The sequence below is a fragment of the Harpia harpyja genome, chromosome 12 (genome assembly GCF_026419915.1).
Source record: "Harpia harpyja isolate bHarHar1 chromosome 12, bHarHar1 primary haplotype, whole genome shotgun sequence".
Classification (NCBI taxonomy): domain Eukaryota; kingdom Metazoa; phylum Chordata; class Aves; order Accipitriformes; family Accipitridae; genus Harpia; species Harpia harpyja.
Window position 1 is genome coordinate 36370316 of NC_068951.1, and position 15968 is coordinate 36386283.

The 15968-nt window shown below is 40.7% G+C and overlaps 1 protein-coding gene across 1 annotated transcript in view; it reads right to left on the bottom strand.

Moving 5' to 3' along the window:
- Positions 1-15968, bottom strand: part of USP13 (ubiquitin specific peptidase 13) — a 57959-nt gene that overhangs the window by 19841 nt on the left and 22150 nt on the right. The window contains exons 4-10 of the mRNA XM_052804426.1: positions 10489-10610; positions 9921-10063; positions 9539-9723; positions 5007-5101; positions 3154-3341; positions 1471-1542; positions 1108-1201 (exon numbers count right to left, since the gene is read on the bottom strand). Coding sequence (XP_052660386.1) covers positions 1108-1201; positions 1471-1542; positions 3154-3341; positions 5007-5101; positions 9539-9723; positions 9921-10063; positions 10489-10610 — 899 coding nt within the window. The remainder of the gene's footprint in view (positions 1-1107; positions 1202-1470; positions 1543-3153; positions 3342-5006; positions 5102-9538; positions 9724-9920; positions 10064-10488; positions 10611-15968) is intronic.

Consider the following 15968-nt stretch of genomic DNA (forward strand, 5'->3'; position numbering starts at 1 on the left):
AAGACACTTGTCTATGGATGTTACAATGCCAACACATGCCTTAATGATTTTTGCAGTGTAAGAGAAACAAGCAACTTTCATGTTGCAGAAGAACACCACAAAGGCAAAATGAAGATTACAGAACCAACAATACTGGAGTTCTCAAAGCTAGATACTAGCTAGATATTGTGAGCTAAATATCTGTTTTGCTGCACAATTACTGCAAATTACAGTAAAAATAAAAGGACAGTCTCCCACTGATAACACTCACTATGACAGAGACATAAAACTCTGTATTATATAAACATGGGGAAAAAAGGTTATTTTATCCTTCAATTCCTCTCTCCTTTGTGTGCAGCATGTTAGCTATACAGTACTTGCCCCTCAGTATACCTTTGTTCTGAAACTGCCTATTCTGAGAAAGCTGATTCCAGGGTTTTTTTTCTATTGTGAATTATTATAGATCAGGATATATACATTGTTCTCCCCAGGATGTCCAGCAATTAGAGTTTCAATTTATATCCAAAACCAGACACACTGCTGTGTTTCCAGGATAGATCCCCCTGGCACAGACATGCTTCTGCATGATTTCTGTACCATGAAATACTTGAATAAAGCCCCAGCGGACGTGGCTCTGCATGGCCCCTCCTTCATCTACATGAAAGCCTCCAGCACCACTTAATCTTGCATTACCTAGACAGCTTCTCCTGAAATCAGGTGGAATGTTGTGAGACACTTCCTGGAAACAACTCTTTAGCTCTTTATGAAGAGCTTCTTTCTGAAATTTAAAGAGGGTTTAGAGGTTTGTTTCCAAATACTCAGGACTCTTTAGATAACATTTTGTTGTTGTTGTTGTTCCAAGAAAATAAACATAAGTTGCAAGTTCTGTGAACTTTCACACTCATCGCTGGAGCAGCAGAATACTTTATTAGCAGAACCAATGGTTGCTTTAATGCTTTGCACAAATAGCCCTTGACTAATATATTCCTGACTAGAATCCTGCACATTCCACCTTGCTAAGCATCCCATGCTGGATCCACATGTGTTCTTCAATGCCCGGCACCTGTTCCCTTTTCTCAGGATATCACTTTTACCTAGTTACCAGGCTGTACCAACTCAGTCAAATACCTTGTGTTCTTCTTTCATCACCTGCTCAATAAGCTCAGATTTCATGGGTGGCTTAGAGTACTGGCCTGAAAGGAGGCCGTGTCCCAATTTAGCCCTGTAGGGAAGAAAGTGGTGGGGTGGAAACAAACACGTGAGAAAAACAGAAGAGAAGAGAAGATTTTTATTCCAAGCAAAAAAGAAGTTTACTTTCTTTGATGCCCTGATGAAACATCATTACCTGCAACTAAGCAGGCAAATCTTCCCATTCTACCTTGTGCCATATCTCACTTTCAAGCCCATGCAGAGGTGTTCTTTTGCCCTGCCATTAAATTATTTAGATTCTATTTAACTTGATCAAGTAAATCATTGAGAAGTGTCACTTACATCTGAGTGTTGAAATCTTGTGTTGGATCAAGAGGAGAGTAGTCAAATATTCGTGGAAGGTTTCCCACATACCTGGGCAGCAAGAACAAAGCAGAAACATTCAAATATTGCAGCTAGATTTACTCAAGGATATCCTAACGGATCCTCAGCCGTGATACATCAGCAGGCTTCCTCTGTGCTAACAAGTTGAATTTTGCATCATAACAATCTATCCCTGGTGAGTGCTTCTATCATGGAAAAATAATAGTAAAGAAATTAGGAAATGGACATTTAAGTTTTGCTTAGAAGCTTCTAGCTATAAAGGATATGGTGGTGGTGTTCATCTGGAATTTAAATTCTACTCCTTGATCTTGAAATAGCTGCAGGATGGTGTTGCTCAAAACCATACAGCTGGGTTGAGAACCAATGTACTTTCTACTCCTAACCAACATCACCAAATCAATTCCAAATTTGTATCAGGAAAAAAACATGTAAAAAGAATGTTTGTATTGAGTTTCTTCAGAGAAACAAAGGCTAGTTCCTGACAATAAACACTGAGGTATACATTGTTCTAGCCAGTTTGTTGGAAAGTAAAGCATTTAGTAGCACACTATCTGAACATTGCTTCCTTTGGGCACAAGAAAAAACAGGCTAGGTAAGTAAGGCCATGTTGAAAGAACACATCTAAATTCTGCTTGTTCCCTCCTTCATCGAAGATCTTCACTACTTTGTTGATACTAAGTGCTCCAGGTAACTCCAAGGACCATGCTGTGGAAAATAACCTCCCTCAGTAAAGTCCATTTTGATATTTTTCAAAAATTGAGGTAGAAAAGCTGGTACTTAATGAATCTTACAGATTGTACTCCATATGGCTAACAAAGTAAAAACCCACAAGTTTTCTCCCTCTTCTTCTCCAGAAGGCAATTGCTACATGAAAACCTGGGAGGCTTTCCAAAATCTAAAAGCCTTATATTCAGCACACGCACTACTACTGCTGTGGAATGAAAAAGCACTCTGAATTTTATTGCAAACCATAGACTGTCCTTTATAAAAAGACTTCTCTCCTTGGAGTGATGTGTTCAGTTTTGACCAGTCAGGAATATTTCATATTCTTCTGTTGTGCTTTTGTCCTTTTACTCAATTATTCAGTGGAAGAATATGCTTACACTACCCTTTTCATAAAATGAGATTTTTTTTTTTTTAATGAGAATTTTAATTTAAAAACACCTCTAATAGTTGCCCTCGTCTTAGGCAGACCTGCCTAAGTAGGTGCATACTTTTCACTAGCATGGATCAATATTAACATGTTTGTACCAGAACAGTTTTTTGCACGAATGACATTGGAGCAACAGAATGAACCCCTAATGTGATACTGATGATACTGACATAAATAGAGATATATAGAGATATGTACATATGTATATAAAAAGCAGAGACAGAGCAATCAAGTTTACAAGGTGGCATGTGATTTCCTACCACTGAAGCTAAGTGAGTAAGTTCTGATTTCAAAGGCAGATTTGGTTTTGTGTTCCAACCTTTTCCAGAACAGAACAATACAATCACTAAATCCTGTAAGCAGCCACTGAACTGACTGAAAGAGACCTGTTTGCAGGTGAGAAAAATTCAAATACCATTTTTACTTAGAAAAACAAGAGATTGAGGAATGCAGCAGCTAGTGACAAGAACTGATTTGAAGCTACTTACGCTCGCTGGAACTCTGGGATGCTGAAAATGGCTTGCATGACAGCATTGAGGTAGCAGCTATTTCCCAAGTTCTTCATGCCGGTGTATCCTGGGCCATACATGGGCTTGAGTTTCACCCCAGCTTCCTGAATCACTTCCCATTCAGAGACTCTTGGTTTTATATCATTATCTCTTAGCCCATTCTCTGTCTAAAAGCAACAAGATTTTTTTTTTTATCTGTTTAATTTCTGCAACAATTATGGTGCTGCTGTCATCATCACCAACTTTGTGATCAATACTCTAGAAAAGAAGAGCCAAACCAATGGGCAAAGGGAAGTAAATCCTGCATGTAGAAGAGAAGATCAGGGTCAGAAGGCTAGCAGCTTTTTCTTCCAATATACCTCTTAGTTCTTTACCACAGACCACTGGCTCTTTGACTGTCCTAGTTATGACCTCAATCCCAGCTGGGAGCTTCACTTCTCTCAGGGCTGTGACCTCAAGCCTCAGCATCAAAACACTGCATTTTTTCAGGTTTCATATTCCATTCGTAATGGCCAGGAATAGCTGCTGCTGTAGAAGGTGGTCCTAGTAAACAAACTACACGAAAAGCTGCAGATCCAAGAACTCTTCCCTTCGTTCAAATGGGAAAAGCCAAAATTTGTGACACTGAAGTTTCTCCCCTTTACAGCTCAGCATTCAGCTTGTAGGTACATCGATTGTTCACAGCTTGTAGGTACAGGTCACTGCAGTGTCATTTACTGCTAGCACTACTCCATCACTTCACTAAAAATTTTTCAGACCCCAGTCAAACAGCTGAGACTAAGTTTTCAAGGTTGCTGAGTAAAACAGGTTCTCCAGAAAGACCACTGGATAAGAGACTTTTATTTGTGATATTGGCAAGGAAATTAGTATACCAAAAGTATTATTAGTACCATGAAGGCTTTTGAAACTGCAGTTTAACTCTTCTCTATCATTTTAGAGTTATTATTAGTTTTCTCTCCACTTGGACAATGAAATACACTAAAGCAGTATCAGGTTTGTTCATTTTTAACAGTTTCAATGTTCAGGTTCTTAGGTAGTGATACTAGGCTATGTGCTTGAGTGAAAAAAAGAAAAAAAACCAACACCAAAACCACCAGATAAAACAAAACAAAACCCAAACCCCATCTGTCTTTATAACCATATCCCATTCAGACTTCTTAGATCATTTAAACAGAACTGGAATCAACATCCACTGAGAGAGAAATTATTAAAAGGACTTCTCTACTAATACAGATCCATAACATCTTCAGGAACAGGACCCTTTTTGCCCCAGTCCCTTTCTAGTGTACTACACCATAGACCACGCAGTTTTCTAGACTTGAGAGAATGTATTTTTTCATTTTGTAATGTATTTATTAACAAGACCTAAACTGAAATTTGTAACTTTACATAAAGAACCTTTCAACCACTTTACTTATCCATTGCTTAGCTTATTTTTGCTCAAGATTAGTATCTGTTTACACCTGCAATAGGCTTTCCTTCACTCACTGTAATTAAATATTCTAGATATTCTTCTCTAATTGAATGAGGTTTTTCATCTTGAAGGAAAATGGTACATAACACATGAGAAGTGAAACGTGTAAACTAAAGACCACAAAGGAACTCTTTCGGAAGGCAACTTTCAGATTTGAGTGTAATGATTCACTCATCTCAGACCTCAGAAAACAAAACACGAACTTGCTGGCTGAACTTTACAAAACTAAATACTATCATAAGAGTCTGAAGGAAACGCACAAATATAAGCTAAAAGTATCATTCTTCTGTTTCTCTCCCACCCCCAACTAAAGAAACAACAAGTAAACAACAAACTAAATAAAAGACGGATTTCCTACCACTTGCATCTGCAGCATATCAATTCCAAAGTGTGCCAAATGTTTTGCTATATGCGGATCTAAAACCGGCTCCTCTTCATCAAAGGAATAGACATCTACAAAAGCAGAAAGAAAACGATGAGCTTTAGTATCAAATGTTACCCCTTGTCTTTGTTTATCAACACTGCATTCTCAGTACAGGACTGCCTATACAAGATGCCTTATTCATATTCTCCAAGTTTGGTTACAACCAGCAGAAAGATACATAGCCATCCATATAGCTCAGTAAATATCTTATATGTTCTCAACCCAATCACCTCAACTTCTCCCTCAAAAGAAATTACATGCCCTCACAGTATTAAAACCTAAGAATATTTAATAGTGATCACAGTATTCCCGCCCCATCCGTCCGTCCGTCCCGTTGTGTCCCGTTCCCCCCCCCCCCCCAATAAGAAATTTGTAGGGAAAACAAGGAACGGGGCATGCAAAATTCTCAGATATGTGGCCAGTCCACATTTTGAACATGGCAACAAGAGACTCTGAATTTTTGTGGAGCTACTACATATGGGCGGACACATTAAAACTGTGAGCATATAGGGCCAACTGACTACTGCCAATGGTATTTTAATATCTAGTACAGTTTAAGGAATCCATTTATGCCCTTTTCCCATGGAGATACAGGGAGAACCAAGATTGGACTTCAAAGATTAATCTTCTGGTTAGGGAGAAAGGCTGATTTCGTGACTGAGGTGTCTTGCTTTATTGTATGGGAGATCTAGATTTCAGTTCTAGCTCTACGATAGGTCCTTATGGCCTTAAGTAAAAGCCCACAAACATTTTGGCAGGGCAAAGTTCAAACTCTAGAGGTAAGCAATGTCTAGTGATGATATTTTCATTCTGAAACCAAATTTAATAAATTCAACAGAACGACAAAATGGTTGGGAGAGAAAAAAATCCTTTTTCGTGTTTACCAAGCAAGTCCTGTAACAAAGCTGAGTTCAGAGCAGGTTTCACCTACTTGAGCAAGTAACAATAAAGCTGCAGGCATCATAAAAGTATATGAGTGATAAGACATGCACTATTAAGACTTGAACAGGCCTTCCCTCTTTTTCTCTTCTCTGGCCTCTTCCTCTGTAGTGAATGACTACTTCCCGGCTTTGGTCTCTACTCATACCAAAATCCAGAATCCCTCTGCCAGTCCGCCTGCACTTCTTTCAGCCAAGTTTCCTTCATGCCCAGCAGAGTTTCTCACAGTTACCTTGCCCCATATGACCAGATCTAGGCTGACAGAGAAAACTTAGCCAGGAGAAAGGTGAAACAAACTCAGGAGAGCAGGAACCCTGATAAAGGCTGTTCACAGCACAAATACCACTTCTGAAAGGTCCTTACCCTGCCGTTTCCTGGCAACTACAGACCCTGGCTCTGACTCAGCCCATCCCCTATGTAAGACTTTAACAAAAAGGCAGTCTCCTTGAAGTCTGCTAGTACTGAAATGATAGGTTGAAGGCTAGCCAAGAACTCAAAGACCTAATGCAACTTTTAAGATTTACCAGCCCTATGAAAAACACTAACTTTGTCAAACCAGGGAGCTGTGCTTTTGAGTTGTGCTGCCAGCTGATGATTAGCCATCAGACTCTCTATTAACATTGGTCCTGATGACCTCTCTGGCATGCATGTGGCTGTAGCTGCCCATCTGCTGGAATTCCACTGTGTGGTAGCAAGCGTGCCCAGAAGACCTGACTGTTCATCCATGCACAAGAGATCACAACATTCCCATAGTCTTCTGGTGAGGTCACAGCACAGCCAAAAGATCCTGAAAAATTCAAACACCTAATGGAGTGAGATTACACATCAACTGATCTTAGGTGACTATTTTCAATGTGGAAGCTTTGATTTTGCTTCTCCTCAGCTCTGGCAACTGAAGAGAGAGCAGCCATCTGGGACTACTGACCTGGAGCAGCAGAAATGGAACAAGACACATTAATCTTTTCCTCAAGCCCAGCTCGCGTCATATATTTTAGTACTTAAATTCATGGGAGAGAGACTGAATTCACTTATTTTGGGGGGGGGGGGGGGGGGGGGGAAGGAAGAAAGAGCAGCAAATCAAGGGAAGATGATGACAGCCCCTAAACACAGGTCTGTAGTGCTGTCATATGGACTCTGGTAGATAAGGAATGTAGACAAATCAGCAAAAGTGACACACTAAAGCTGATATCATTAGAGTGAGAAAGGGGAAAAAGGAAGGACTATAAATACGAAAAAACAAAAAAAAACCCAAGAAAAATCTGAGACAGACAACACAGAATATTATTAAACAGAGAATAATCATTATTATTCATATTATGGTAAGAAAAGAAAAAATGACAATGCTACCTGTACTTCCTTTTCTTCCACAGCTCAAGATTTACACCTATTCTGGGTGTATAGACATCACTCCTTCCTACTTGAAGGATAACAGGCAATGGCAACACTGACCCTGAAGAAACAAGTTGCACAGGATCCCCCAAAGAAGTATCTGACAATTGCTGAGATTGGCATCCACGAAACAATTCATTCAAGTACCTGTCAGATAGGGCTTCCCACTGCCAAACCCCCACTCCATTCCTCAAACCAGGTTCAAACATGCAACCTCACAACGACGTGAAATGAAATCTAATGGCATTGTCAAGAGAGGCAGCAGGTAGCACAGTCTGCCGAGTAGTACTCAACCTATTGAAGCAAGCAATTTTTCTGACTCTCTCATGCATCCTGTCCAGATCCAAGAGTGGAAGACAGAAGTTTGGTTCAGTTCCTGCCCTAATCCCAGATCTGTTTGTTGACAGAACACTACAAAATGGGGCTAATGTCCCAGAAACCTTTCATAATGTATGCAACACAGATTTCTCAAGGAAAGACAAGGAGCTCTCCTCTGCTCCCTCTGTGTACACATAGGGTAAGTATAAGTGGAATACTGGCACCACCTCTTTCTCCTTCTTACTGGTGTGAAAAAGGAATAAGTTATGTCAGCAGAGGGATGAACACTTATTACTCCTCTACCATCACCTCTTCACCTCCAGCCCAGGGAAGCAGAAACCAGACAGACTTTGCGTCACAATCAGCCATGAAGCCTCTTTCCTGAAGCTCATCTGTCATCCAGCCCTATCGAAAGGTTATGATTACCACTGCAATATAGATCAGAGAGAGAATAATCACTGAAAAGGAAACAAGGAGGGTTGGGGGAGGGAAGTCTTTTCTATAGGGAAACCAAGTAAACATCAACCAGAAGAACAAAGGTCTGTGGAGAACAGCTGGTGTCCCTCATTCAGAGGGAAGGATGACAGCCTGTCCTTTGTTATCCCAAAGGCCACCCAAGAGAAGAAGCAGCAGCTGATCGGTGGGAGGCAGAAGGACAGCAGCCATAAGGAAACAAGTACTGCTGCTAAAGATGAGAAAGAAAAGAAAACAAAAAAAATTGAAAAAAAACCCCTAAAGAATATTCTGTTTATTTTGTAGATGCAGTTGAAACCTACAGCTGGGCAAATCCTGAACACCTTCAATAATTGAGACGTTCTGATAGAAATCATCCAAGACCAGGCTTATGCAAGGAAACAATATTCCATCTGGGAAAGAAAAGAATGAATTTTGTTCAGTGTTTCTGTGCCACAGCTGGTTGAATCTGACTACAGTCTCCTTTCCTTGACACTGAATAGGACTTAAAGATGAAAAACTCTCAACTGATGTGTGTTAAAAAAAAGGCTGCTCTAAACACCTATTTTTCATCCATATGGTCAAAAGCACTAAAACCAAAATATTATCATGCTGTGTGTTCTTCTGTTTTTTATTTCTCCGTACAGCTGCAGCAAAGGATCTCTTTGCTTATGACTTTTTCAGCTTCTCATGTTTTTACTCCATCTAATCCTCACACACCATAATCCTCTCCACAGCAACACTGCAGAACATCACGCTCTGAGAATATGCAAACAAGGATACATCTATAGCTTTCTTCCCCTCTCAAGATAATCAAGCGTTTTACAAATGAGCATCACAGCAGCCCCATGAAGATGAGCGTTCATTAGACTGAACAAAATGTTACCAAAACAATAAGGAAAAATAGCACAGTTTCTAGTATGATAAAAAACCCGTACATGCTGTTAAGAATGGACTTTTCTGATTTTAAAAATCATTACCCTGTTATTGTTTCTATGTTACATAAGATTGAACCATTTGCCCTAGCAAACGTAGCAGAACTGAAAAATACTGTTTCTCTGGATTCTGCTGTTTTAAAATAATACCATTCTTCTATTATAAATCTACTATTATACAACCCCAAAAAACTATTTACACCAAATGTAAAACAGGAGGAGAAAAGCAGACAAAAAAGGTAAGGGCTTTCTCTGAATGGAGTGTGTGCCATTCCCCCCAACCCCGATAAAGACTCACAGACTCACAGGTTTTTCTTTCCATATCACTCTCAAACATTTGCACTAGATGCACAAACCCACTTGGTAATAGATATACACCGTTAGTCTCATGCACAAAAGATATGCCATCTCAGAACCTCCCAGGTGGCTGACCTGCTCCATCAGGAGTGATGGTTCCCAACTTCACTGCCAGAGGATAACCCGTCTCCTTGTAGTGCTCCATTGCATGCCCGTTCCCCCCGTTGCCATCAAAGAACCACTTTCCACATAGCACAGAACCATCTGTCAGGTTTAGCCACAGATTCTCCCGCAGGTCACATTTTGAGCATTTCCAACCGCTGCAAAAGAAAACAGAAAGAAATGACAGAAGTAAGGAAGGCAGGAACCAGTCCTGTATTTCCAAGGTAGGTCAAACCAAACATACACAACCAGCTCAGAGTCATGCAAGAGAATTGTTGGCTGAGTTGCTGGCTTTAGTTCTATTACTCTGGACTGTGTTAGAGAGCCTACAATGAACAAACCTTATTACCCTCACCTGGGGGGAATTCTAACACCATTGTCTAACTGTACAAGTGTTTTGGCATGTTTAGATGCCTGTAGCTCTTCTTCCCAGGAGTCAGGGTCCTGCTTTCTGTAGGGTGATTTTGCACTGAGGAGAGCATCACAAGCTATTGTCACCTGGAAGACAAATGTACGTCAATCAAAACCTAACATGATTCAGTGACTGGACAGAACTTGGCATGCAGCCCATTGCTAACCACATACAGAACTGGATATCAGTAAGACTATTTATATACTTAAATATGCACGTAATCTTCTAGACTGCAGTTGTTATTATTTTAGCAGGAGAGTAAGCACAACGTGCTACGTGAGCTTCCCTGGGACAAGCTGGCATCATAATAAGGGAAGGAATACAGGAGGTAAAAGGAAATCCAAGAAACAAAGACAAGGCAGACTTTTAGAAATTACTGACTCTCTATTATAGCTAGTTAAGAAAGATCTCTATGTAAAAACAAGCACTACACATAAGAAAACAAAGCACCGTCTTGATAAAGACTGAAGCAGGAGACAATTCCTATCACCACTTGCACACACTCACTGACCAGTGCTGGTAACTCTTCTATATTGGGTAATAAGATTTCATAGTGATCAGGAAATATAACGAGTTTTGCTTCATCTTCATATTCAAAGTCATCATTGTTGAGATCACTGTTTGTCTCTAGATCTGGAAAACAAGATGGGGAATGTTAGGAGATTGTCCCGAGACCAAGGTTCCTAAATTGTGGCGGGGGTACCACCATGAGGCATTGCTTGCCTGGCATCAGCCTGCAAGTTAACATTGTCAGTAGTTTCTTCTGGCTAGAAATTTTTGTGAAATCCTGGTCTAAAGTGAAATCTTACCATCCTGCAAGAGGATGTTCTGAGGACCAAAATTCCATCTTAATCTCATCCCCAGTCAAATTCACAGTTGATTTGGCCACTCTCCAAGCAGTCCACTGTTGCAGACATCACATTCTGTGAAGCATCTAACAAAATTCTGCTCATTTTGGACAAAATCAGGATGTAATACTGCTGCACCTTTTACCCAGGATCTTGAAATGCTATACAATATGGAAACCAGGTCACACTACCCATGCCCAAATTGCAGAGCAGGAATAATACACCTCTGTTTCAGTCCCCCGTATTTTCCAGATCACAGACCTGGCTGAAACATGCTATGGCTCCCATCCATCTTGAACCTGTGACCTTTCCTCCCATGATGACGTCCACGGCTGGAAGTATTCCCGCACCTCATCCATAGTCTCAAATACCTACAGCAAGTACAGTTATACCAGCATTATCTCTCTCTTGCTAAGTCCACTCTGTAACCAGTGTAACTACCTGTTTAAAAAGCACTTATTAACTACCAAAGCTTTCCTTTGAAGATCAGGCTTTCCATAGTGTTTGTGTACACTCTTATTGCAGTGTAAGAATGACTTTTTTTGCTTAAATATGAGCCTTGATCAAGCAACATGAGCTAAAATGCTTGTCCAGAAATAAGTGGACCCAGAAGGAAGCCAGAAGGGTATATAAGTAACCAAATGGCTAGTGTTTTTATCTCTAGCTCCATCAAAAACATAACTATCCCATAGTGAAAAGACCGAGTTAAAATCCTGCTCAGTTCTTTCCAGAACAACTGAAAAAGTCAAGACCAAACATGTGCATGTTGTGTCAGACATTTCACAAGATTCAGTTGCAAGAATAGGCTGGGCAAGGATGGAATCTTCTGGATCCTTCTCCCATCTGGAGATGCTGGATCTACTGTATTCTGATGTACCAGACAGTCACTGGCAGAATAAGGTTCAACCAAGAAAGAAGATGCATTAGCAGTAGACTAAAGCTGGCTCTTATTTTCACTCCAAGTACATGCATATGCTTTATGAGTCACTCAATACTAATAGAGCATTGGCAGCAACCACTTCACCCTGGGAATGCCTGAAATCTCAAATGTGTATTTGGGAAAGAGGTGAGGATGACAGAGGCCAGATTCAGAAAACTAAGCTCTCTATTTACCCAGCGGGCAGTAACAGCCTGAACATCCTAAGTGATAAAACAAGTATCAAAAGATATTTTAACTTGACCTGAAGAGACCACCTCTTGAGAGGAACATAATCCAGTTGCCATTCAATTCTTGGCTCACCTGCTGCACCAGCCAGTTCTGAGGGGTGACAACACCCACTGTCAGTGACTTCCAGCAGCATGATCTCTTTCTCAGCAGCAACCAACAAAAAAGCCCCTTCTCATCAGCTGAATACAGACACAAAAGCAAGAACTTCTTCTTATACTGAAAGCATGACATTTATAAAGAAAATATTAATTCTTTACTAATTCTCCAAATCACACTATTCTCATAATGATCCCTTCCATTACTGCAGTATAACAGAGATAACCAGCGACCCCACTTTACTCTGGGCTTCTTTCCCAGCCTGTATTACAATCCTGTGTTTTGATAAAGGAGTGAGTCTCAACAGATGCAGTCTGCAACAGTAAGCTCTTTTGCTCTATGAAGCAAAGAAATTGAGTATCTCCAAGCTGATGATACATATAGCAACACATCATTTAATGCCCAGAAATTTGATGGTGGCCAGCATAGCAAAACCAAAAGTACTGACCATCTCCTAAATATGACAGAGGTTCCTCAGAAAGGATAAAAACTCAGTGTATGTTCAGACAGGTTTAAAGGCAGCAAACGCCTCTTCCAGGGCCTGCAGTCACATCCTTCACTCAGCCACCAGAGGGAACCTGAGGACAGCTCACATCGGCTATGGTTATCTGTAGACTTGTATAAGACCCGCTGGTATTTTCATTTCCTCATGATACCAACATTAAATTTATAGTATTTACAATCCGCTATATAGAAACAGCAATGATATAGTTGCTTGGGTTCAAAATTCAGACACACACTTCAGCTCATCTCACAAGCCAGACAACAGCCAGATAGTAGTGACTTTACTGCTACTGACCTGACCTGCATTTGAACTAGTGATCCATGGATGAAAGACTGAGTATCCTATTAGCAATCATCTGCTGCTATCTAAGGACTTCACACACTCAGGAGCATCAGCCTTTTGTACGCAATGGGTAGGGAAGGAAAGTTCCTTTTTACCTTGTCAGGCTTCATACCATTCACATTACCAGAAAAGCAGAAAACTATGTCCTGTCAGCATGGCATTCTGGATGTCTGACATGCTGGTATGGCAGCATCACACTTCTTATTTTAAAGAAAGATACGCACAGCTTCATAACAGTTCCAGGATAAAACCATGAGAATTTAACCGGCAATTCTACTTTTGAAGATGACCATGTAAAGCTGGTACACTGCCACTCCACACACATACTCCCTCTGAATAGGAATTCAAAGGACCGCTGGTGCTTTTTGGCAATTACCACTCTGAAGACAGTTTCTCAAGGTTCAGATCCAGTACGTAAGAGCGGAATGGACTTGCAAGGTCACTGACTGAAGTCCCTTGATACAGCAGGTGACCATATAAACTAATTCCTTTTGTTGACTGTCAGACAGGCCCCTTAATGATGTCCAGTTTAAAACCCCCAAATCACCACTCATTTTTAAATTTTGGCTTGTATGCGCTGAAAGCCATAGTTGCTAAGTTCAGCAAGAAGTTCTACCTGCATTATATTTTCTGTGCCTGTGCAAGGGCCAACACAGCTAAGTAAGCATGAGCATAGATATAATAAAAACAGATGACGATTACGTTAGAAGGCAATGGAGCCCACACCAAATGAGGGCAGAGGTTGACCCCATAGCCACTGGGCATCATGTGCAGTCTGCAGGCAGTTTTGACTTTGGATTTTAAAACTAGCATAGAATTTGAGAGAGGAATAAGAGTAACTATAAGAAAGAGAAGCAGGAGGAAATCTACTTGCAAATGAGGCATATTTGATTAAAAATTACTGTAACACTAAACGCACTGAAAAATATGAACATTCAAGCACCATACTTCATACAAAGCTGTTTCTTGGACAAGGATGTTCTTCCAAGATACGCTGTAAGTAGACAAATCTCTGGGCAAAAAAGGGTTTACTCAGTTCTAAGACTGAGCCACAAGACAGCCAACCAGTTTGTAATCTTTTTAAAGAGCTGACAGCTTGATGATGAATGTCCACATGACATTGTTCCCCTTCTAGTGGACTAACAGCTTTATGGTGCCTCCTCAGAGCCCCAATTAAACACCACTGTCACTAAAACAAAGTGTCCATAGGTCATAAGTGTTGTGTTGGGAGGCTGGGATGATAGGCAAAGCAAAATAACAGACACATTAAAACACAGGCTGGACTGACGTTACTTTGGACAAGCGGTCAGTAGAGTAAATTTACCCCAGCTCACAGGCATCAATTTAGTGATGGTGAGAAATGCACTGCTGCTGAACTGACTGAAAACAGCAGCTGGAGGTGGAAGACAGAGTACTGTAAACCAACCCACCAGAGAGGAAGAAAAGGAGTGGATGTGCCCAGATCAGATTTAGACAAGTTACCAACTGACTGCACTAATAATAGTGGCATAAGGAGACTCCAGGCAGGACTCCTAAACAGGATTTCCTGTGCATATGGATTTGTGTGCATATGAAAGGGAATACAAACATGAAAATTGAATGACGATGTTGACTAGTGAGCTTACAACTAATTTTGAAACCCTAGAAAGACACCTTAGGAATCTGAGCTTGATCCTGCTCTCACTGAAAGCAATGGACAAATTTGTATTGACTTGGAAGTGGAGGACTGAGTCTTTAAATCAAATGATTTCTTCCTGAAGCCTCTAAATAATAGTGAATTGCAGCAGCAGCCCTTTGCAAACTATAAGCTATTCAGTTCATTTGTCTTTGGGCACATCTGAAACACTGACCTCATCAGATGAACTATAAAAAAGAAGAAATAAAAAAAAAATTCACTTTACAATCATAACGTTCTCCTTTGTGGCAAAAAGCAAAACTTTCTACTAGGATCATTTGGATCATTCACTACTTGTAAAATAACATTCAAAGTGTTTACTACAAAGCATTAGTATGCTGTTCTTATTGCTAGATATAGACCTCGCTCCTTGGATTTCTGGCACAGTCATGTGTTAAACAAGCAAAGCTAAACCACCAAAATTCAAATTCTTAATTATTTTGCTAGCAGCATTAGCCTTTGTTAGTCTAGCCTGATTTCCACAGTTTAGCTAAAGCAGCAAACTGTTAAGACTCTATTAGTGTAAGGTATCTGCTCACCATTCTATACTCAACTCAAGCTTAGATGGCAAAGCCAGAAAGCAACAGGTTCACTCATGGTCTAATCAGTTCCACTCCTACTGCTAAGGAGTATGCACAACTTTACTGGGCTAAAATTTAAAAAAATATTGTCAGGAAACACTCAAATCCTCCTAAATCACAACTTTCTATTCATAGATGTTATATTGGCTCTGGCTGAGACAGAGTTAATTCTCCCCATAGGAGCCCTCATAGTGCTGCGCTCTGTATTGGTAGCTAGAAAGGTGTTGATAGCACACCAGTGTTTTGGCCACTGCTGAGCAGTGCTTGCACAGCATCAAGACCTTCTCTCCAACGTTTCCCCCCCCCTCATTTCCTCACCGGCAGGCTGGGGCAGGGCAAGATCTTGGGAGGGGACATAGCCAGGACAGCTGACCCAAACTGACCAAATGGATATTCCATACCGTATGACGTCAGCTCAGCTATAAAAGCTAAGTAAAGGGAGATGGAAGGGGGGGCATTCATTATTTACGTTTGTCTTCCAGAGCAACCGCTATGAGTACTGAAGCCTTGCTTCCCAGGAAGTGGCCAGGCATTGCCTGCTGATGGGAAGTAGAGAAAAAAAATCTTTTGTTTTCCTTTGCTTTTGCGTGCAACCTTTGCTTTTCCTTTATTAAACTGTCCTTATCTCAACCCATGAGCCTTTCGTTGTATTTTCTCTCCCCTGTCCAGTTGAGGAGGGGGAGTGATAGAGCGGCTTTGGTGGGCACCTGGCATCCAGCCAGGGTCAACCCACCACAGAAGTATACTCTATATGGGCTTACTTAAATAAATATAAA